This window comes from Eretmochelys imbricata, chromosome 1 (assembly GCF_965152235.1).
Source record: "Eretmochelys imbricata isolate rEreImb1 chromosome 1, rEreImb1.hap1, whole genome shotgun sequence".
NCBI classification, from domain to species: domain Eukaryota; kingdom Metazoa; phylum Chordata; order Testudines; family Cheloniidae; genus Eretmochelys; species Eretmochelys imbricata.
The window spans coordinates 232,998,681-233,023,134 of NC_135572.1; the positions used below are offsets into that span (position 1 = coordinate 232,998,681).

General features: G+C 43.1%; 1 protein-coding gene across 3 annotated transcripts in view; it reads left to right on the forward strand.

The window, feature by feature from the left end:
- Positions 1 to 24,125, forward strand: part of LOC144269638 (protein mono-ADP-ribosyltransferase PARP12-like) — a 46,297-nt gene extending 22,172 nt beyond the window's left edge. The window contains exons 5-13 of one of the 3 annotated variants that reach the window (XM_077825446.1): positions 1,326 to 1,424; positions 3,423 to 3,546; positions 6,788 to 6,959; positions 10,533 to 10,653; positions 12,938 to 13,034; positions 13,678 to 13,756; positions 19,235 to 19,365; positions 20,618 to 20,769; positions 21,524 to 24,125. In XM_077825446.1, the coding sequence (XP_077681572.1) occupies positions 1,326 to 1,424; positions 3,423 to 3,546; positions 6,788 to 6,959; positions 10,533 to 10,653; positions 12,938 to 13,034; positions 13,678 to 13,756; positions 19,235 to 19,365; positions 20,618 to 20,769; positions 21,524 to 21,807 (1,259 nt within the window). In that variant the 3' untranslated portion in view covers positions 21,808 to 24,125. Of the gene's footprint in view, positions 1 to 1,325; positions 1,425 to 3,422; positions 3,547 to 6,787; positions 6,960 to 10,532; positions 10,654 to 12,937; positions 13,035 to 13,677; positions 13,757 to 15,071; positions 18,535 to 19,234; positions 19,366 to 20,617; positions 20,770 to 21,523 lie in introns of those variants that run through there. The other 2 variants (XR_013346963.1, XM_077825460.1) reach the window with 2 other exon arrangements.
- Positions 24,126 to 24,454: the final 329 nt, after the last annotated feature.

Below are 24,454 nucleotides of genomic sequence, written 5' to 3' on the forward strand. Positions count from 1 at the left end.
ATGCCCGTTAAATCATCCCACATCGTGGCTTGGATCTCGGTTCTTCCCATCTCTTGTCCCCAACAAGTAGAATATAAAATAGTTATACATCTTTATTAGCTGAGAGGTTGTGTTGAAGCCCACTCTGGAATATGAATAATGTAGTAGAGAGAGAGCGAGCCTGGAGCACGGGGCCTGGTGCAAGACGTGCGGCCTGAACAGGCAGCAAAGTCAGGCCATGTATCAAAGCAGATGCTTACAAGGTCGCTGACCAGTGCTTGGCAATGGTATAGCTAGTGTTGCTAGAGCACAGGCACTCTTAAGAAGTACTAGGCGCTGGGTATTCATCCGCAACTTGTTTGTGTCGATGCATAAAAGAGAAATCCTAGGAGGGGCATCTTTGCCCCACCTAGGGGACAGCAGAGACTCCTGCTGCTGACTGGCCTGGTACCATTGTCATGGGCATACGTGTGTTAGTGTACCCGTAGCTCCTATAGGGGACTAGGACTGTCCTTCATCGACAATAAACGTGGCCGAGCGCCTTCGCCACTGAACCGAGTCTGTGGTCTTTCGGGGGGGCACTGCTGAGGTCTGCTAAACCGACTACAGACAGGGCTGGGACAGAATAAGGAGAGAACACGCACGGGCCCCAACACTGGCAACCCCAATGTGGTTTCTCTTTTGTACATTGATACAAACAAGTTACATATCAAACTTCTGACGTGGTTAGTTACCAGCCTGCACCTTGTACCTGTAGGTTCGAACAAAACATCTCCATCCATTATCTTGTCATCCTTATTTTAGGAGGGTTTGATGTGTTCCTGTACCATCTTCAAGGAGTGTGTTTATGCCGTAACTCTATGTTGAGGCAGGCCTGTGCTAACCTTCTGGAATGTGTTTGCATGAATACCCAGTGTTTAATACTATTTAGGAGTGCCTGTGGTTTAGAAACACTAGTCATACCACTGCGAAGTTCATGTAACAGACAGTAAGCGTCTGCTTTGTGTGGCCTGACTTTGCTGACTATGGTTCAGGCCTCAGGTCTTACGCCAGGCACTGTGCTCCAGGCGCACGCATGCGTGCTCTCTCTTTTTCTCCTATAGATAGTAACGCTACTAAACCTCCCTTCCAGGTTCCTGATGTTAATGTAAGTGGTGTCAGTTAGTGTTGTGTGGGCAGCCCTCACTTGCACCAGGCTCCGAATCCGGCAGCTGCAACCAGCTCCTTGCTGCCTCTCGGACAGAACTGAGAATCCAGCTCATCTATTTTTTTCTCTGTTGCAGGGTGTTTTGTTGTTTGGCATGAGGAGATATGTTTGATGTGCTCTAGACTGTTCTTTCCCACAGGTGTCAAAGCTGTTCCTCCTTCTAACGCTTCTGGGAGCAGTGAAATTAAATGTGATGAGATATGCCTGTACTATATCTGGAGGTACTGCAAACATAAAGGTAAGTCTGACTAATGATGTTATCTGTCGAATGTCAACAGGAACTGCCCTGTGCAGACTTCATATCTCTGACTAGTAATGGGATATGGAAACTTTCATATCTGGATCACTGGCTCAGTGTTGGTAGTAATGATTCTCCATCCCATATCTGATGCCTTCAAGGTGAGTTGGTCTAAAACAGGGACTAAAAGCTGTCACAGTTGTGAAAAGATTCAGAGGAAAAGTCAAAGGCTGACTAGACAAATACTGATGTGAGAGGTGGGCCCTCCCAATCAGGGGTGAGTCATGCTGGTGGGGCTAGATGGGGGAAGCTTGCAGTGTCATTGCTTGCATGTTTCTGTGGCTAGAGTAAGTCAGTCTCCAGGGCTGTTAAACCTAATAGTTTTGGTGGGTTAATTTTTTAAAAGATAAAAATCGGAGAAAGCTGCTGTTGTCAGACTTGAAGCAGAAGTCCTTGCAGACCAGTACCTGGGTCTGATTATAGCCATGTTCATTTCCCATTAAGCCCTTTACTATATGGCCTGCAGTAGCACATCATCTAGTTCTTTTTATGTGAGCCAGCTGAGTTATGTCAAGCTGCTTCAATTACTGATGTTGCTGATTAAAGTTGAAAATACTGAAGTGAGTTGCCTGGGAGGTATGTTTTTTTTGTTTGTTTGTGCCAGACTCATACTCCAGGAAAGATTGTTCTACTAAGGCTCTTTGTCTGGTATGCAGTGTAAGAGTCAGACAATCCTCGTCCTGTCTTGGTAATAGGATTCTAGCATTTGTTTTTAAAATATTGTGCTTTTAAAGAATTGACCCCCTTCTAAGCTTTCCTACATACAGCAAGAAATTAGCTCTGGCCAAGAATGACTAGCCATGACTCCCTCTGGAGTGTCTCCAGGCCAATGCAAGTGCTGGCTAAAGGAAGGAACTTGACTTTCACTCTCTCTGTGAGACTGAGGAGTGAGATATATGTAGTAGTTTGATGTAAATGCAGAGGAGACAGAGCTGAATGGGAGTTGCCCCTTGCTAGGGCTCCGATTATGGGCATAATGGCTCTTTGGGGCAGGGAACATCTTTTTCTTTTGTGTTTGTACAGCACCTACCACAGAAGGGGCCTAATCCATGACTGGGGCTCCTAGGCGCTACAATGATACAAATAATAATAAACCTTTCCTCAGTCCTGCTCTGGCTGCATAATGGACCTGGCAGTATTGCCCGTCCTGCACTCAGGGACGACTTCTTCCTTACTCCACTGAGGGCACATGGTGGCCCAAAGAGAGCAGGGAAGAGGCAAGGCCTATGGCTCCATCCAGCCCCAACACTTTTGCCTGCCGAGCAAGCTGGCTGCCTGTGAATGAGTAGTCTGCGCTCTTGTTGGCGCTTTCCTCTCGAGTGTTGCGGTTCATACTCCCCTGTGCTTTGGGCTGGGCCTAAAAGGCACAGTCAAGCCTTCAGTGTGTTCACCTTTCTGGTCCTGAAACTCTCTTTAAGAAACTGAGGGAGAAACAAAACCAAAATAGCACCAGGGTTTCCCTGGTGTAACCTGCTTGCTTAACCTTGAGAGGAATTGCGCTTACTCCCCTTGCGTGTTTGGGGCTGAGCTGATAAATGCTGGGTCATACCTACGTGTCACAGTGATAAACAACACTGCTCTCACACATGCCAGTGTCAGTTGTCAGGGCGATATCTAAGCAAAGAAAGGTGTGTGGACTCCGACTTAAAATCAATAATGTAAAGCGCTTACGCTGCTTCGCTAGTTAGAAAGGGCATGTTTCAACTCTTCCTTCAGTTTTACTCCAATCTAGCTCTGACTTCAGTGGACTAACTTTTGATTTACCCCAGTGTACATGAGAGCAGAATCAAATGGAAGGGGAGAAGGCCAAAGAGATCATGATGATAATGCATTGCAGGGTTTGCTGCTTATTCCTCCTCCCTTGGTTCATTTCAGTGTCCTGCCATCAGTCTGCTCTAAGGTTATATGAGTTCCTTAGCATGTTTGTTCTCTTTGCAGATGACTGCAGGATGATTCATTATCATCTGCCTTATCGATGGCAGAGGTTTGATGGAGTCAATTGGCTTGATGTTCCCAGAATGGAGGTAGTCGAAAAGGCCTATTGTGACCCCCAGAACAACAGGTATAATAATGCTTAAAACCTCTTTGCTAAGCTCTGTAAAGGAGCTACATAGCTTTGGGGCAGCACAAGGATAGTCCAGCTCTTGTTTCTGGTTAACTCCTTTCCTCAAGAGAATTTAGAGCATGAATGCTTGATGCCCATCGAATGCTTCATGCCCAAGACTTCACCTGAAAGCTGTCTGTTGACCTCATAAGCTTCTGCTAGAGACTTCTCAGTAACATAAATCGTTGCTGAACAGGATCTCTGAGACTATACAGAGAGACAGTCTGAGGGTGCACAGGAGAAGAGAGGTTTCAGAGTAACAGCCGTGTTAGTCTGTATTCGCAAAAAGAAAAGGAGTACTTGTGGCACCTTAGAGACTAACCAATTTATTTGAGCATGAGCTTTCGTGAGCTACAGCTCACTTCATCGGATGCATACCGTGGAAACTGCAGCAGACTTTATATACATACAGAGGTCATAAAACAATACCTCCTCCCACCCCACTGTTCTGCTGGTAATAGCTTATCTAAAGTGATCATCAAGTTGGGCCATTTCCAGCACAAATCCAGGTTTTCTCACCCTCCACCCCCCCACACACAAACTCACTCTCCTGCTGGTAATAGCCCATCCAAAGTGACAACTCTACACAATGTGCATGATAATCAAGGTGGGCCGTTTCCTGCACAAATCCAGGTTCTCTCACCCCCTCACCCCCCTCCAAAAACACACACACAAACTCACTATCCTGTTGGTAATAGCTCATCCAAAGTGACCACTCTCCAAGTTTAAATCCAAGTTTAACCAGAACGTCTGGGGGCGGGGGGGGGGGGGGTAGGAAAAAACAAGGGGAAATAGGCTACCTTGCATAATGACTTAGCCACTCCCAGTCTCTATTTAAGCCTAAATTAATAGTATCCAATTTGCAAATGAATTCCAATTCAGCAGTTTCTCGCTGGAGTCTGGATTTGAAGTTTTTTTGTTTTACGATAGCGACCTTCATGTCTGTGATTGCATGACCAGAGAGATTGAAGTGTATTGAATTATAATTCATGAATTATAACATTCATAAACCAGTTGGAGAACACTCAATCTCTCTGGTCACGCAATCACAGACATGAAGGTCGCTATCTTACAACAAAAAAACTTCAAATCCAGACTCCAGCGAGAAACTGCTGAATTGGAATTCATTTGCAAATTGGATACTATTAATTTAGGCTTAAATAGAGACTGGGAGTGGCTATTTCCCCTTGTTTTTTCCTACCACCCCCCCCCCCCCCGCCCCCAGACGTTCTGGTTAAACTTGGATTTAAACTTGGAGAGTGGTCACTTTGGATGAGCTATTACCAGCAGGATAGTGAGTTTGTGTGTGTGTGTTTTTGGAGGGGGGTGAGGGGGTGAGAGAACCTGGATTTGTGCAGGAAATGGCCCACCTTGATTATCATGCACATTGTGTAGAGTTGTCACTTTGGATGGGCTATTACCAGCAGGAGAGAGAGTTTGTGTGTGGGCGGGGTGGAGGGTGAGAGAACCTGGATTTGTGCTGGAAATGGCCCAACTTGATGATCACTTTAGATAAGCTATTACCAGCAGGACAGTGGGGTGGGAGGAGGTATTGTTTTATGATCTCTGTATGTATATAAAGTCTGCTGCAGTTTCCACGGTATGCATCCGATGAAGTGAGCTGTAGCTCACGAAAGCTCATGCTCAAATAAATTGGTTAGTCTCTAAGGTGCCACAAGTACTCCTTTTCTTTTCAGGAGAAGAGAGAGAAGTTAGACAGTAGATAGCTTTATGAAAATGTTTACCTGTTCTTGTGGTAAGTGAAATAGCCTGTAGAGGAGTTCTGCCCTGTTATTGAGATTATATAGGCAAATGAAACATGTAGCATTTGATGCACAGACTGGGTGTATAATAACATAGAGTTCATATTGAAGTTATTACCAATAACTGAATGAAAGCTTCTCCTAGACCGGGGGTTCCCAAACTTGGTTTGTGGCTTGTTCAGGTTAAGCCCTTGGTGGGCCGCGAGACACTTTGTCTACCTGAGTGTCTGCAGGTAGCTACCAGTGGCCGCAGTTCACCGTTCCTGGTCAGTGGGAGCTGTGGGAAGCGGCGCAGGCCGGGCCACCACTTCCTGCAGCTCCCATTGGCTGGGAACAGCGAACCGCGGCCATTCCCTGCGGACACTCAGGTAAACAAAGTGTCTCGCGGCCTGCCAGGGACTTACCCTGAACAAGCCGCAAACTAAGTTTGGGAACCCCTGTCCCAGACTGTTTTTATGGCTGTCAGTCCTCTATACAGCCATTATTTGGAACTTGGCATGACGAATCTTTTATGAAGTTCTCCATTGTGAAGGATGGGCCCGCCTGGTAGACCTTATTCATAGATATAGAATGCAATAGTAGTGTTCTCTAGATTCACCCACTTTACTATTCGTTCCTTCTCTCAAAGCCTCACATTCCACTGACATGTCACTCTGATCATAGAGCACTGGTGATCTCTGAAGCTCAAGGGTGGCCAGATGTGATTGCTTGAGAGTTCTGGCCCTTGCCTATCCAGGAACAAAAGATTTCTGTTCTGTTTTTACAAAGCCTGATCTCAGGCAGCCCAGAACAGCTGGCTTTTATCCATCTTTGTCAGGCAAGGCTCACTTCGAGGCACTTTGCCTGAGCCAGCCAGACTTATTTTAAGTCAAATTCCAAAGCTTCTCAAGGATTAAAATCCGGCATGTCCAAGTGCAGCTTGAGGGACAGATGAAGCCTACAGAGTCCTCAAATATGGCCATTCCCTCCATAACTGCCGCATGAGAAGAATGCTGATCAACTGCAGGTTTTTATTGCTGGTGAACTCCAACACTACACAACTTATACTCTTCTGGCAAGGAGGATACAAACACAAGCAAATACTAGCATCATCAGCATTCATTACAAAAAACATGTATCAATAAATTAGGTGTAGCCCCAGACTTTCTAGAAAGTCAGCAATGATGCCTCTAGCATCATGTAGTTTGCATGCTCTGTGTTAGATATAGACAGTGTTAGCTCTTTTTTTGCAGGAGGGTGTCTGGTCACAAGGATCTGAAGCTCCTGAATCAGAGCATGCCTGCGTGGGGCAATTTTCTGATCTACTTTTCTTAAGCAACCTTAACTAGAGGCAGTGCTACCAGTTCTACCTATAATGTGAAAGCCCTTTCAGCTGGTGATCAGAGAGGATAATTTATGCACAGTTAGCACTAGTGTAATTCTGAATTTCTCTCTAGCTTAGCAGCAGATCAAAACATCAATTTCAAGTTAATTACCTCTTCTTCTGCTCTGCTTCGACGCCTCTCCACACCATCATCGGTTACAAAACCCCCCAAATTCATAATGACGACAAAATGGATTTGGTATTGGAAAAATGATCTCGGCCAGTGGATTGAATATGGGAAACAGGTGAGCACCTTGTAATGTCCCTCTTAGCCACCTCTGGAAGGATGTCACAAATAGTCTCCTCTGTTATATTGTAACCTGTAGATATTGTTTGTTTTTTTGATTTTATAAAACAATGGGCGCCTTCCCATGGCGTAGTTAGCAATTAATAAAACCAGATGATTGACACTGTGTGGGTATTTATTTCTGGCAAAGCAAGCACTATAAGCTTTTATAAGCCCCCTCAAAAAGGCATCTGATTAAAATCTTGTACCAATTTCTCTACCCCTTCCCAAAATATCATGAGAAAAGCTGAGACTTTCATCATATCCAAGAAGCAGAGATCTAAGCATTAGCAGGCTTAGTGATGGGGAATCATAAACAGGATATATGCGACATTCATGAAGAATGCCCTTCCAGTAGCAGGCTTTTCCCCCTTTTTTTGTATTCTACTAAAGAAAACTATATAAAGAGAACTTTATTAAGGTTGCAAAGTCAAGCACTCCAAAATTGAGAGAGGCCAGAATGAAAGTTGCCTGTGCAATCGTAATTTGGCTCTCTTGTACGTGCGCACTGATACAGTCTTTAACAACATGATCACGTACTATTTTTTCCCATAGGACTTCAGCCTCAGAGCGCTCAGGATGGATGGTGATCAATGAAGGGGTAGTTGTTCAGTATTTATTTATTTATATTCTCTTCATTCAGTCTGTGGGACCGGGCTTTATTTACTTTACGTGGTCCAAACCCAGCACTTAATAAAGAATTCTAAATTTTCTGTGGCAATCATGACTATAGTATGTGAATGCTTCACAGCATTAATGAATTAATCTTCACAAGACCCCTGTGAGATGAAGGGATGTTATCCCCATTTTACAGGTGGGCAGCTGAGGAACAGAGTTTAAAACTAAAATTGTCAAGTGTCCACTGATCTTTATACTGGCATTTCCTAATTTATTTTCACATATGACTTTGTAACTTTAACGTTCTCTTTAAGTAATTTTCTGTATGTAATTTCCTTTTAAAAAAAGTGTGTGTGTGTATGTATGTATGTATGTATATATATATATATTATATATAAAAAAGCAAATTGACAAAAGAAAACATTCACCAAATGAAACCATATTGAGCCTGTCATAGGGTCTATACACCTCATGCTGGTTCATTAGCTAAAGGATTAAAAAAGCAACTGCCTGCCTGCTTAGCCAGAGCTTAATGGCAGTCCCACAGCAGCTGGATAAAAGGGCTGCAAGGTAAGTGGGTGGGGCAGCTGCAAGAGAGATGATCCCTCCAGCAGACTGGTGAGAAGCTGCCAGACAAACCAGTGCTCCAAAGAGGGATAAACAGGGCAGGAGGCTGGCAAGATTACAAAGGTAGGAAGCGGCTGAGAGAACAGCATGGGACTGAGAAGGATTCTCGCTGTTCCAAACAAGGGCCCTGAGCTAGAACCCAGTGGATTAGGCGGGTCTAGGTTCCGCTACTTATCTCAGCCAGGGATTTTTAGAGAAGTTGTTCCCAATCCCAGGAGACCTAGACTGATTAGCCCCTATTGGAGCCATGGAACTTCTGCCGTCCCATTATTTTAATGGGGGCAAAGACTATTGAGGACCTGGCCAGGAGGGATTGAGCCTTAATAAGGACTTGACAAATGCAGAGTTGGGTTTGGCAGCGTAACGGGGAGGGAGTCAAGTGGGTATAGTTCCCAGTCCTGCCACAAGGGGATGCTGACACACACCCATATTACAGATTAGCCTGTGGGTCATCAACAGGGTTGGAACAGCACAGACCTCTACCGCTTGAGCTAATGGAGCAATTGGCAGCAGTAGTAGGCTGTTATCCTTATAAATGGACCAGCCTATAGAAGGCAATGAAAGATCTACTTTGCCAGCAGATTACACGTGCATTTTCTAGACAGCAGAGGAACATTGTGACTCTCGAGTTCTGAGTTCTGTTCCAGGTTCTGGACAGAAGTGTATCCTAGTGGTTTTAGACTCTCTCTTGCCTTGTCACTCTCAGCCCGTCCCCTAGTATATTTCCCACACCTGTCCCCACCCCCTCTGCTCCTCTTCACCATAGCCTGTCCCTGCTTCCCTTTTGCATGTGATTCAGGCTGCTTCCTCTTCCTCCATGCTACCTGGGCACAAGCAGTGGAGCCTTGAGTGTGCAGGAGAAAGTCTCTCTGGTCTCTGTTCAAGTGCCTGGCACCAAAGTTGACCCTGACGCCTAGAAGGAAGGTTGGCAGGAAAAGCCCTCTGAGCCCCTGTAGTCCTCAATTGGAGCATGCTCTGTTCAGACAGAATGTTTGAAGAAATTAGATGCCAAACTTGTTACAAACGTCTGTGGCTCACGTGAGCTTGTAAAAATGGCAGTATTTGGAAGCTGATAAACTTGGCCAAATTCAGGTGGATTGTCACAAGGACAACAAAAGGCAAGTCTCTGACCCAGGGCAGTCCCCCACCTTGCCAAATTTCAAATCTCTGCTCCCAAAGAATGAGGGCTGTAGAGCTTCTCAACAAAACGATTTTAAGAATTTTTTAATAATGGCAAAGTGTCTCCCCCCATCCCCCCAATCTAATTTTCCAGAATGGCTGAGCTGTTTTCGCTAAAACTTGAATAGTTCAGCCTCCGTTAGACCCCTAGCATGGGAAACTTCAGCTCGAACAGTTAAAGTTTAGTAAAGTTATAAGCAACTGAAATAAAAGGGTCTATAATGGAGGAGTGTTCAGGCAACCTAAACTATGGAGTCTCAGCCAACTCCATCCATAATAAAGAGATCTCTGCACGAGCAGCTATAGCCTGGCACAGGAATAGAAATGTTCTCATAGCTTGTTCCAACCAGTAGCAGCTTGAATTCCACCGGGTAACTTGTAAGGGCCCAGTATCATTTCCAGAGCACATTTACAATTGAAGTCAATGGGAGCTGCAGGTTAGAGAACAGGTGGGGCTTTTGGAACCTCTGATGGCATGGAAGGGATGCTAGTGATCAGCGGTGAAATGGTTCAGTTTTACATCAAGCTTGGCATCATTACATTTCAAAGATAATGCCCCATGAAGATGAATGTGGCATTTCTCATTTCCAGAACTATTCCGGGTGGGTTTCTTCATTGTATAGATTTTTGGAGGGGCACAGGAGGGTGATGACATCCTTTCCTTATGCAGCACTTTTGAGATCTATGGATGGTAGGCACTGTAAGTGCTAAGTATTACTATCATTTATTTATTTTTCCTCAGTCTCATTCTCCCACAAACAACTCTGTAACTTCTTCTATGCCCGGAGCAAACTTCCTGACCCCGTGTGCCTCCTTCAAAGTTGCTCCCTCAGTTAGTTGTCCAAAGTTGACCTCCACTCCTCCCACTATATTTTTCCACTCTCAATCCTGTGTTATACCTGATATAGATGTAGCTAGGGAGCTGTCACTTTATTTACCTGTGTAGGCCCAGGCCCACTAATGACATATAAGCAATGCAGTTGTTTTACTAGCAGAGGTCAGAATTCATGGCTCACGTTTATCAGTGAATGAAAAAGGCAGTTGTACAATCTTTTGTCCTTCCAGATGGGTTTAACCATTACTTTTTCCCTACATTTCCATTCTATAGGATGGACTGCAGGGAGCCTCTGCGCTAACTTCTGATGATTTGGAGAATTTATTTCTGGCGAATCCAAATGACATCCTACAATTTCAGGCTGGTTCCCAACAATATGAGATCAATTTTAAAGGTACTGTAACCCTTTAATTCCAATTGAACACAATGCATTATAGTTTATAGTTAGTCTGGTAGCTTTGATATGCCACGTTGCAGTGCTTTTCTGGGAGAAGTGTACAGAGGGAGAATGCTGCAAATAGGGCTGGCTGGATAGTTATACGAAGGGGAAATAGTCCACATATGCAGGGTGGAATGTAGTAAGAGGAGAGAAATCTGCAATCTGTAAAGTGGAGAATGTGTAAATAAGTGTTATACCAATAAAATAAAAACCAGCAGGATCCTCTTAAAGGGGGAAAAAAGCAAAATGCCACATTTATTGTGAATACAAAAAGAATTATAGTAAGCAGTTAGTTATAGCTATAACATTCCATTCAATTTCATTTTTATTCTCACACTCACACAGGTTCTGCAAGGTTGTTATCATAGTTACCAGCCTTAGAGTTGCTCGTGCCAAGCCACTGGCCAGGTGGCCTGGACACGAGGAGGGAGCAGGGCCTTGTCTGATGCTCCTGGAACTTGGTTTGCAGAATCAGACCCCAAAGTTCTCAGTTTCTAGAGGTTCATTTCTATAGGAATTTATTCCTATGCTAGTCTATGGAAATTGATTCATCATGCTGTTGCTGAATCAATCAGCAGATGGCACATTCCTGACTGCTCCGTGCTGCCAGACGTTATCTTGATTTTCAGTTCTCCCATCCTTGAGCCTGTTGAGTGGATTCCAGTCTGCCCTCCGGGTTGTTTCCACTTGATGCCTTCTTAGGCTGATCGACACTGGATTTTTAGGCTGGCACCTCCCTGATCATTCATTTATTATCCACACCAAGCATACATCCTCTATCTCTATTTTAATCACAGTTAACAAAGCAAGATAAATAGAACAAAAGGGCGGGGAGTCTCTGTGTGAGTTGTTGTTGTTACAAAGTATTGATTTGAGAACAGACTAACACAATTAGCAGCTTGCAAGTTTCACACAGAGGGAGAGAAACCGTAAAAACAAGAGACCTCTTAATTAGTAATACCCTGGAATTTAAACTTTGGGGAGTCAAACTCATTTGTGATTTTAATACAAAACTTCTTTAATATGATCCAACATAAGTATGTGGACAAATGAATGACCGAACAAAACAAGGCAGAAATTGGACAAAGAGGGCAGGGTAAGGTGCATGAGGTAAGGGGAGGGAGCGGGGGGAAGAGGTTTTAAAGAGCGCTTTTTCCTTTTAGAGTAAACTTGTGGAAGGCCTCATCTAACCAAAAACGAAATGGTACTTGACCAGCCGCTGGTTGGTTTTTTTGCTATGATTGTTACTTATGATTTTGTTTAAGATGGCTCTGTTTCCCTGAGAGCATCATGTGCAGCTTTTTCTTCTGCCAGATCCTGCAGCCTTAATTCTGAGCTTCTGACAAGTCTACGATGGGAATACTTCTAATATCACAGCTTTCAGAGTAGCAGCTGTGTTAGTCTGTATCTGCAAAAAGAAAAGGAGGACTTGTGGCACCTTAGAGACTAACAAATTTATTTGAGCATAAGCTTTCGTGAGCTATAGCTCACTTCATCGGATGCATGTAGTGGAAAATACAGTGGGGAGATTTTATATACACAGAGAACGTGAAACAATGGGGGTTACCATACACACTGTAACAAGAGTGATCAGGTAAGGTGAGCTATTACCAGCAGTGGGGGGGACCTTTTGTAATGATGATCAAGGTGGGCCATTTCCAGCAGTTGACAAGAAGGAGTGAGGTATCACAGCTGTAACCCATCACACATCTGTAGCTCTTTCTGGGGATCTCCATGGTCTACAAAGTTATTTATGAATTCTCACAACTTTCCTTTGGCCTATTATTATAATACCCATTTTGCAGAAGGGTTACTGAGGCTCACAGGGGGCACAAAATCTGTCAAGCTTCTTCAGCGCTCCACTCCAGAATTGTCAACTTCACTGCAGCCTTAAATGGGAGCAGAAGACAGGAGATGAAGGAGTGAGCTCTTATTTAAATACATAGTAAAGCCATGAATTGTCTGGTAGATTTGAACGTTTTCCATGCTATGAAGAAAGAGTATAAGTGAGATGGAGGGAGCAAGTGAGTTCCGGAAAGATAGGAAAGCTCAAGTAAGAGAGTCATAGGAAAGAGACAGAGAAGATTGAGACAAAGTAGTGGGGCTGTAGAGATAGCTGTTGCTAAACAGACACAAAGTTCACCTGGCCACATTCCATCAACAAATGAATGTTTATTTCCTCTCGTGCTCTGTGTGTGTGTGTGTGTAAAAACATATAAAATAAATTTTCTCTTTCAAGAAATGGTCCAGAAAAATGTCCGCTATCAAACTCAAAGAGAAGTCCGCAGGCGACCAAAGTTTGTGTCCTCAGAAGATGTGAAAAAGATGAAGAAAGGGTACTCAACAATGCGTTCATTTTTGTTTGTTTGTTTTTTTTTCCACTGTAAAATGAAATGCCCCTGTATGGAATGGTGGCTGCATATGGGGAAGTTTCTTGATTCTCATCGACAATTCTTCCATAGCGGTTGGTTGTACTGCAGTGCAACTGTTCTTGCTTTTGGTGGAATCCTATAACAAACTGCCGGTTTGCAGATAGTTGCAGTGCCACAATTGGTGTGCAACGCTGCAGTTCTCTGCTGCATGAGCAGGAATCTGCCTGTTCCTGTGGTACACAGGGTCAGAGGAGATGGGGGTGTTGATGAGGAGGAACTTGTCTCTTACAAAAGCATAGTAAGGGGCCAAGGCCTCGTCTACACTACACGCTAGATCGACTTACATCACTAGTATACACCAGGCCTAAGAAATGCTGCCCACCAGAAACAGGGGACTAATTCCTGTTGGGAACCCCCTCGTTACATGATGATACTTAATTGGCAATCTGCAGTATGTAACCAGATTAAATCTGTGTTGTCAGTTCTTACAAGGGAAGTGACCACAAAAGACTGATTCCAAGGGGACCCTGTCCGTTTGGGAGAAGGTTCAGGACAGGAGTGGAAGTACCATAGACTCATTCCTGGTTTTCTTTTTGTTTGCAAACAGCCAAAGAGTGACTGATACTCCAGATCAAAACTATCCTAGAAACTGGGACAAATCAGCGCTGCCTGACGTGGGGTACAAGGTACTTGTGTGTTCTCCTTTTTGCTCCAGTGAGATTGGGCTGTTCCTATACAGGTTCTTTTGATGGAAAGGCACTGAGCCCAAAGTGACATGATAAAGTGTCCAGGTCTAGTGAAACATTTGCCATTTGGAAATATAGTTACAAAGGGACAGATTTTAAAAGGTATTTAGGTTGCAGATTGGTGTCCAGGCACCTCTGAAAACCCCACTAGACACTGTACTAAAAATCTGGCCCAAAGTGTCCTGAGACTAAGATGTGTGCCAGGTGAGCTTGAAAACCCACCAAAGTATGTTTACATGGCAGTTAGACCCCTACGGCTGGTCCATGCCATCTGACTTGGGCTCATGGGGCTCAGGCTCAGGGACTGTTTAATTGCAGTGTAAATGTTTGGGCTTGGGCTGGAGCCCAGGTTCTAGGACCCCGTGCGGTGGAAGGGTCCCAGAGCCAGAACATTGGCATTGCAGTTAAACATGGGTTTTTAATTGTAGTGTAGATGTATCCTGAAGTTCATGTCTATTCAATAGGAACTGGACTGAGATTACCAACTCTTGCCACATAGGCCACCAAAGAACCATCATAGATGATAATCATGATATGGTCATTACTAGGTCAAGTTTGGACTAGTGACTTAAAAGTGAAAAATCTCCATATACCATTAACCACATCCGACATCACCAAATGTTCCTTTTTAAGATCTGAGCATAGGCCAAGGTCTCCTGTGAATGGGAGAGATTAATGGTTGTTGCTAATTATAAATGGTAATTGAAAATAGCTCTCATATAGTGAAACTTCTGGCTCGCCTCATGTGAGCTTGTAAAATCTTTGCCCCTCTGTTTTCATATCTAATCAAACACATACAGTGTTAAATATATAATACAGACACAAAGAAATGAAGCAAAAAGAAAAGGAGTACTTGTGGCACCTTAGAGACTAACCAATTTATTTGAGCATGAGATGCATCCGATGAAGTGAGCTGTAGCTCACGAAAGCTCATGCTCAAATAAATTGGTTAGTCTCTAAGGTGCCACAAGTACTCCTTTTCTTTTTGCGAATACAGACTAACATGGCTGTTACTCTGAAAGAAATGAAGCTAACCAGTAAGAGAAGAGCTGTTGGACATCTAGGAAACCTGTTATTATTGGTGGTTAGTGAGGTGAGAGATTAAAAGAATCCAGCTTTCATTTCAGTCAAGTACCTCGTCTCAGTTGACACTTTAAGATTTAACATCTTCCATCTTAAAGTGTAGACCAGGTAGAAGCATAATTGATCTGAGATTGATCATTACCTCTCTGACCATAAGGTTTTTCTTTCACAGTAGTAATCCTCCTCTTTCACTGTTTCATGGCTGGCTGGGATTCTACATGCCTCTGTGGTGGCCTTCACAACATCTGACACCTCAGCCTTGATGAATTTCCTACACTTCAGACATTGGCCTTGCAAACTGTTCTGGAAAACCTTGCTACACTGGAAAGGATCACTTATGAGAGACTCTTCACCCCTTCCCCTCCCCCCTCACCCCCCAAAAAAGTCTTCCCTGTTTAGTGTAAAGTCTTCTATTTTCTTCCTCCTTCCCTACACATAATATTGGAGATTGCAGTATTTATTCTGTAAAGCATTTTGAGACATGAAAGATCCTATACAAAGTAGAAGTTTATATGTCTATAATCTATATCGTTAGATATTGATAGCTTGTTAGGATTAGTAAATCAGGTGTTGTGAATCCCCCTCCTTTTTTTTAACTCTGTGTAATGGTGACAAAATGGAATTGGTATCTGAAGAGAGAGAAATGGCAAAAAATGAGTTGTGATGTTGTTGTAAAATGTATGAATATAATATTTGTGTTGGAGAATGAGCAGGCTGACCCAGAAGCGGATTGAGTAGAGGGGCTTCTTTATTGTGGTACTTGTTCCCCTCGACTCAATTATTGAGGAAGCCCTGAATTAGTTACAGCACTCTTTTTTTTTTATTTGTTAGTATGTAAATATTTACATTTACTACAATACCCCCAAAGCCCTTACTGAGTAATATTAATGCCCATACAATGAATATTAATAGCTATATACTGAATATAATTATCCCCACCCCTGTACTGTTTACAACATTAGCATATCTTAAAAATAATTTTACCTTGAAGATACATTTCTTTGCAGTAATTGCAGCCACAGATTCCCTTGATTAGCAGTTTGCAGGGAAGGGAGGAAGGGGCCATGACCCTGAGCTCATTTATGTAGCTGGGAAAGGAAGGGAAGGGGAGAGAACACTGCTTTACACAAAGAGTATCCTTTAGATCCCCATATTCCTTATGCAGCTGCAACGCCTATTAATCCTTAACCAGGAGACGGGAAGGAAGAGGGGTAGCACTCTATGTATCAAGCACAGAAGCGGTGCCGACCCGTGCTTCTACTCCCTAATACCATGTCTGCACACCAGCGGTTTCCCAGGTCTCTGTTTAACCCTTACATATCTCAACACTTCGTAGTCTATATTCTAGCATGCTATCCTTTTAACATATGGAAATATATGTTAGGGTCAGAGCATTTAGTGACGCTTCCCAGGGTTGTGAGGCACCTTAATACCACCTGCCCTTGGCATAAGGCAGCCTTGTCCATGCCTGCTGTGAATCAGCTCCTTGAATCCACCAGCTTCTGGCAACATGAGGCCTTCCAAGTCTCCCCATCTCCCCCCCGCCCCACAGGTTAGCAATGAGCCCACACCAACCTCTTGAGTCCTCCAAGCACCCCTCTCTTGAGTGCCCAGGCCCTGACCCACTCAACACTCGCAGAACTATCAGATTCTAAAGGAACAAGACACACATCTGACAAGCTTTAACTCAGAATTATCACTCTGCTTATCACACAGCAGTCAGAGATACTGAAAGTGAAAACAATAAGTTTATTATCAAATAACAGAGATTCAAATGATAGTAAGAAAGAATAATGGAAACAAATGGTTTACGTATAAAACAAAATAACATGCTTGCTAAAGCCTAAACTTTTTCCCTGTTTCCTATAGCATAGCTTACCCCAAATCCTTTTTGTAGCATTTTCAACCAGGACGGTTCAGATCTTCCTTTCATAAGATCAAGCCCACTGGCAGCTTGTCTTTCCAGATTGAAGGATGCCAGGTATACATCCGTACCCGCAGTGATATTTCCAAAAGTTCACTGTCTTTTTTACTTTTAAACAGGATAATCCCTGCTGTCTTTGCTTTTTTCCTGCAGCACTTGCAATCTGTTCGTTAGCATTTGGCTCCATATGCAAATAGACTTCCATTGTAAGATACACAATACACAGTAGTCAACCAGGGAGATAAATGTCTCCCACTTCCTGTCTGGAGAAATCTGTCTCCATTGCACGCTACCTCGGCCTTTAACTGCAAAGCCTGAAGAAGATAACATAACATGACACCTTTTGGTGAACCTAGGGGATCCCTGTAACCTGATGTACTGCTGTGACCTCTGCCAGTTGGCATCAAGAGGTCTTTGGTCTCTCTCCTCTCCATTCTGTGTCTCTGTTAGGTCTGTGGACTCTTGTCATGCCAGAGAGAAGTCACTGAGCTGAGATGAAAGCGTTTCTGGAAGTCAGAAGATCTAGTTTTGCCACTGATCTTGTGACTTTGGACAAGTCGCTTAACCTCTCTGCCTCAGTTACTCCCATCTCTAATATGGGGATAGTAATGCTTACAAGTGCAAAGCTACTGTTATACCACAGAACACTACAGCCTATAATTTTAGATGTGGTGGTATTCTGCCAGCCTGAGATTTGGTTTTATTTTTGTTTGAACCACTCCAGTGAAATGGGAATGATTCTATAAAATCCAGGAGAAATGAGTCAGTGTGTCTGCTGCTTGGCAATCAATGTAATTGTTTTTTCTGGATATAGGCGAGTTAGGATTTGCCACTCAGATATTTTCTGTAAGATCATAACCCTTTCCTGACAGCACTCACCCTGCTCTCTGGCAAGTGGTGTGTGTGTGGGTGAGAGAGGGAAGGAGGCAGGGGAAGCAGGTACACGGCTTGCAGGCAGTGCCAGGAGCTCCTCGGCCAAGCTGTGCCAGTGTTGTTCAAGGCCAGTTGGGCTCAGACCACCCCTCCCCACCTCCAGCCACGTGTGCCCAGGAAGTGGGGAACTTGTAGCAGCTTCAGCAGCTCCGTTGCTCAGGTCCAGGCTGTGCAGACCCCACTCCATGTGCATTAGCTGTTTCTCTCCCGGGTATCCCTGGTCTCTGCTGTTACCCAGACCCGCTGAGAGTTCCATTCTCTTACTTCTAAGGCAGAGAGCACTGGACAAGTGAACCACCCAAAGCAGCAAGTGGTGCATGGATTGGGGAGATGCCAGGAAAGCTTGGGATGGTAGCATGATGGTGGGGGAAAGAGGCTTTCTGGGTGATATTGAGGCTAAGGAAGGGGTGGGAATTCCTTCATGGAATGAGCAGTATGGAAGATGCTGTTAGTTTGGATGACCACAAAAATGCTTTTATTCTCCTACATGAACAAAATGAATAATTAGGTTGCCTGGTGCCAGAATACAGTGACACAGTTCACATTGCTGCACAGTCCAGCAGTTCTCCTGTCACAAAATATGGATCTACTGTGATATGAAATACACTGGGCTCAGCCAAGGGGAAGTTCTAATTCGTTAAGTGAGTTTTGCATGATCTTGATTTTTATTGTGAAGTGGCTTCGTAAAGTGTTTTTTTTTTTTTGTTTTTTTGCATAAAAGAAATGCGAGTTGCAATTTTCACACTGGTAGGCTTTTTAATAAAATCTAAAGAAATAATTCTTGCCACTGCAGCTTGGATCATTCTAAAATCCCATTAACCGATTTAAGATTTGTCCATTCAGAGGTTGTCTAATATATAAATATCTAGTAAACAAAAGTAAACTGGATACAGATCTCATTGTGCCACATCTAAATCCTACTTAACTTACAAAATCACTGATGTGCTTGAATTTTCATTTTTGATTATGACTGAGCTGACAAAGCTGTTGCTTTCACCATGCCTTCCAGAGCAGCCACTGCTCCCTGTTTTAAGATGCATCGTTGAGACGTTGGAATTGGGGCCTTTCACTTCAAGTTTTGATTTCATATTTGCCCTAGGCAGCAGTGACTGAAAAATTGTAACCAACTGTCTGGTAGCCCTGTGTTACGGGAGTTGGTAGTCTCAGCCTAGTTTATAGTTGACAGGTCACCATCTCAACAGACGAAGTATGAAACCTATACAATCACTTGAATTCATCTCTCCTCCACCTGAGAGGTCCTTCCCAAAGAGAGGTACACTGCACAGAACAGAATGTGGGAGCTCACTTAGCAACTATCTGGGCTGTTCCTGTTCTGTTAGTGAATAGGATTTCAAGCCCTACATACACTCAAAAGATCCACCTTTGGTCTCACTGGCTGTGCCTATGAAAGTGTGGTCACCCCTTACACCCAGTTGAAACTTTCTGTAATCTTTGGCTGTGGCTTGGTGTTTTTATAGGCAGTGGAGATCACTAATCCATCCTCTGAATTCACTGAAATTGAGACCCTATTTAAAAGGACAATGAACAATTATGTTATCCAGAGAATAAGGAGGATTCAGAACCCATCCCTTTGGCAAGTCTTTCAGTGGTTTGTATCTATTTTATTACGTTACCCTAGTCGTGGCAATAACAAGGGGCGTGAGTCTCATAACTTCCAAGGCTGTCTCCTGGGCATACATGCTGGTGACTGGCATTAACTCTGGAGGTTGCCCGGTGTGATGTGGTTACTTAAAGGAACTCTCAGAAATACCCCTCAGGCCTTTCTGGGATAATTAGCTATTCATTGTTGATGTGCTGCTGCCGCTGAGCTTTAGCGCCCCCTCTTGGAAAAGGTCACATTCCCTCTATGGCAAAGCTGCTGACTCTGTGTGGAGTAGCTAATCCACAAAACTTAACAGATGGGACTAGCGCACAGAATTGGGATGCAAGGACGTCTGTGTTTCCTGAATATTGAATTGCCCCGATATCGGTGTCTTCACTGTCTGCACAAGTTCAAAAGGAGACTGTATCCCTGAATAAGTCTGCTGCAGTGGATCTAGAGTCTCTTTTAATGGGTATTTTACAAATGTGTCGCACTCCTCTCTCGGGGCAAGATCCCTGAAGGCATATTCGGGGCTTCTGGTGTAAAACAGCCCAACTACATTGAGTACAATGCCCAAGGCTTGGGTTATTTGTTACTGATGTGCTCTAGTTCCTTTTGTGTTTTAAATGTCTGCAGCATAGTTGGCCAATTAAGAACAGCAGCAGAAACATTTAAGAAGAGTGCTTTAATGCAGTGGCAATTAGGGGGTGGGGAGAGCATATAAGACCCTACCTAGATAGACAGAACATTTTCCCCTCAAACAGTTTGGGTTTGGCAATGATGGAGCTAATAGTCTAACCAAGCAATAACAATTGCTAAGCAGCAAAAAGGAGTTTGCTAGAAATGGCTTGTTTTAACAGAACAGACCTTGAAAATAACTGACAGCTTTTACCACAACCTGAGAACTAATCTTAATCCATTTGCCTTGTATCTTTTTCCACGTTCCCTTTCAGATTTTTATCAAATGTAGGGAGACAAGAACAAGGTCTCTCTGTTCCCCTTAACTTTGAGCCCTTTCTGAAGGAGACAATGTTGCTGACTTGCACAGTAAAATGATTTCTGAAAATCCAGATGAGGTTTTGACAACATAAATGTTCATGCTCTTTAAAAATTACTGTCTCTCTTCCATCTTCCTAGTAGTTTTTACTGCCGTTCCCAGACTAGCAGCTCTAATTTGACTGCCAGTGGAATACAGTAGGTGGCTGGAAATCTCATCCATATTATAGTGTGTGTCTTTTAAAAACATTTTTCACATCAGGCAAAAAGAGCAGATGAAGAAGAAAAATGGAGGGAAAGATGTGGATGAGAAGCTCCTGTTCCATGGAACCAACAGTTCCTATTTGGAAGCCATCTGCAATCAAAATTTTGACTGGAGAATCTGTGGGGTCCATGGAACAAACTATGGAAAAGGTGAGGAGGACGTGACTGTGTATATGAGATCACAGACTTTCTTTAAAGTACCCAATGATGATGTTACAGTGGTAATTGGTCTTTATAAGTTGCAGTGATTTGTTTGTTCATGCCAGGGGGGAAGCGATGTGGGGGAAGCTCCAGTATTCTTTCAGGTTGAAAAGGAATTGGTTTGCGTGAGTGGAGAATTTGATATGAAGTTGAGAGAATTTAATTTGGGGGCTGAAAAAGAATTGTTATATTGGGAGGCAGGGGCATGTTTTGATTCCTAGGAAGTAGAGGGAAACTTGCCAGTCCATTACCTCCTTCACCTCAGCAGGAGGGGAGTTGAAGATGGTAATTCTCTGTTGGATGGAGACGAGGTCTCTTTCTCCCTTATGCCCCCATGATGCTGTCTTTTTTCCTTCCGCTCTTAACATTATTTTTCCCCTTGTGCTATACCTGTTGATCTAATGTCTTACCCTGCCTATGCTATTTTTCTTTACTCTCCCTTTCTATCTCACTCCTTCATAACCCAGCTTGCTCTTTCCCTCCTCTTTAAATTAATGGGAGTTTTACAGCAAAATCCTTTAGCTGTCTGGTGTGAAATCTCCACTAAGCATACTGGGGTGCCAATAAGCATAAAGTTCATTTATTGAAATTTGAGTCAAATACATCTTAATTATTGTGCTATGCTAACTCTTTTGTGCCTGATGTATACAGTACAGCAGACACATCCAGTATCCTTACAGTGCCCTTTTTTTGTCATTCCTAGGAAGTTACTTTGCCAGAGATGCTAAGTATGCCCACTCTTATAGTCAATCTGCTGCAAAAGGGAACACCATGTTTGTGGCTCGAGTTCTCATTGGAGACTTTGTTAAAGGAAACCCAACCTACGTTCGTCCCCCACAAAGAGCTGCTAATATGCTCACCTTTTACGACAGCTGTGTGGACAATGTGCTGGTTCCCTCCATTTTTGTCATCTTTGAGAAGCATCAGATTTACCCAGAGTATATAATAGACTATACTGAAGAGGAAAAAAAATGTTTTGTATCTTAAATAAGGGAGAGAGCAGTTTGTATCTCTCACTGTAGCATTCAGACCTAATTTTACATGGTTTTTAAGGGTTTCTTATCCTGGATTAGATTGTCTAATACTCATATTTCATTTTTAATAGAGCACCTTTCCAAATACTACAAGGAGCAAATTCTTTGGATGAAGGAGGTTGGCAGGAGGAGCATCCTGCACACTAGGCAATTACTCTTTTTCATCTAACTGTTGACTTTCACTTGTTCATAATATGTAAACCTTAGGGTAGCCCCACACAGGAGGGGTCAGAATTGGGGATGTGGGAGTGGAATTTTGTGATTCTTCTTTGTGCAGCAACAGCAAACTTTGGAAATACGGTCTAGAAAGCATTTCTCTTCAGAAATACGTTCAACCGAGAGAAAAATTGTCAATTCTAGTTTAATATAGTTGACAAGTTGATTTTGTAATGCTCCAAATGATGAGTCATTCAACTCTGAGGTGGCTCTTTCCCTTGCCTGCCCTATCATTTCCAAGGGACTTGTGAATTAGTTTACTGTGGATTTGACAGGGTGGTGTTCTTGAAGTACCATATGTTGATGTCAATATTTTAGATCAAAATCAGTAACTAGACAAATAAAAAGTCTGTTTTTTGTAAACTGGTGTAATGAATAAAGTCTCAAAAGGAGGAATTCCTCCTACTGCACAAGCAATGTCAACCTAGTGGTTAGAGCAGAATATGGTCAGCCATGGGTCTGTTTCCAACTCTATAGCAGACTCGCTGTGCAACTTGATCTGGAGGTAGACTATTACAATTGACAGTCTGGGAAAAGGCATGCCCCAGAATTAGTTGTTTCAGTTGCTAATGATTACATGCATAAATTTAAAGGCTTGGTTGAGATTCACTTGAAAACTTGGCCTTTAGTGTATTACGTTTTCCACATGTGGATAGTTGTCCAACAAATGCTGTAGGACAGAAGTAATGTCTTGGGGTGCTTTGATGTTTTTCTGTCATGCAGGATGGACAGTAACTTTCGTTGTGCCAGGGAATCACGTGACTTGCGTGGGGTGAACATCTTTAAAGATGTTCTTCATCACTCTGGTGCAGTAGAACGTGCTCACTTGTCAAGAACTTGACAGTTCCTCGTTAACTGTCATATTCATTTTCTATGGCCAGTTCTACGCTAGAAAAATTACCCACTGCTGACAATGATGAGCCAAGCATAGTCATAACAGTGTTCTAACTATTGTTTCTGAAATGGTTCGGGTCTTACCAGATAGTTCTGGTCTACATTTTCATATAAACCATGTTTAACATTACCCCATGTCAGCAATGGGTAACTTTACTAATAGTGACCAAGCATGTTTTATTAACAGATCTGCAGTCTGTTGAGCTCTCATTCAAGGGGTTTTTTGGGTAATGAAGATCACATTTCCATTATCCCCCTACTAACTTTCTACGAGCGCACCTTTTGGGCTGAAATGCCTCTGCTCAAAGGTGAATCATTTTGGCAAGAGTGAGCAAACTCCCTTGGCTGGTGGGAGGGGAACACTGCTACAGCAAGAACTACTGACGTTTTTATAATGTGGCATGTTTGAAAACTATTGCATTTTTCTAGGCTTCGGCAGGGGGGAGGGGGAGAGAATCTGGTTTTGAATTTAGCCAAGTTGTAACAACATCCTGGGCATAGGAGTTAGACACATTCCAGGCTGGAGATGCTCATGTGAGATGCTGGGAACTGACAAACTCACTGAGGAGGAAGGGTGTGAGACTAGGAAATGTAAATACAGTAAATGTGTCAAGCCTTTATACAATCAAAGAATATTTTTCACCTTTTAAAAACAAAAGTCAGAAATATAGAATCTGGTTATCCATGGTGGTGGAGGACTTGTTGGAGGCATTCCAAAATATGTTTGAGTGCTTTGACACCTCAGCTGAAGGGTGAAGAGGTGTAGGTTGATTCTGAAACACTTGTTTCTCACACATGTTCACTAGGCTCTGGAGTTTTATATTTTTAGACTCCTATTTAATAGAGTATAAAAGTCAGTTCTATTACTCAGCTTTTGTCTCTAGTAATGAACTAATGTCACTAGACTTAAATGTGTAATGTAATGTAAGCTTATGCCATAATCAAGCAGACAGGCCAATTAATACTGCTATTCCAGGCTTTTTACTTTTGTGTTTCTGGACTTCGATTTGACCTTGGCAACTGTAGTGAGACCTCAGGTAATTCTACATACACAGCTAAGTATGAAGGGCTGCATCAAACAGAACAGCTTGTGTACAGAAGCTGTGTGTGACTGAGCTTTGCAATCACAAAATGTCTCTTAATAAACTGAATATCAAATTATGATTGTCCAGTATCTTTTATGTTTAATTATGTGGCAGTGGGGACACTGTCTTCTATGAGCAATTGCTTTAGACAGTCATGGAAGAAGCAAAAGATTGAGAGGAAGCAACTGTGGTACCATTGTTCAGAAGGGGGAAAATGTTCTGGCAATGGCTAGTCAATAAGTAACTATTTTGCTATGGATCACTCACTCACACTCACATTCACACACCCCTACCTACAATACTGATTTTTATTGTCATCAATACAGTGCAGTCTAGGTGCATTTTGTAAGATGCAAAAGTGCCTAAGTGATTTTATTTAGGCGCCTAAGTCTCATTGACTATCAG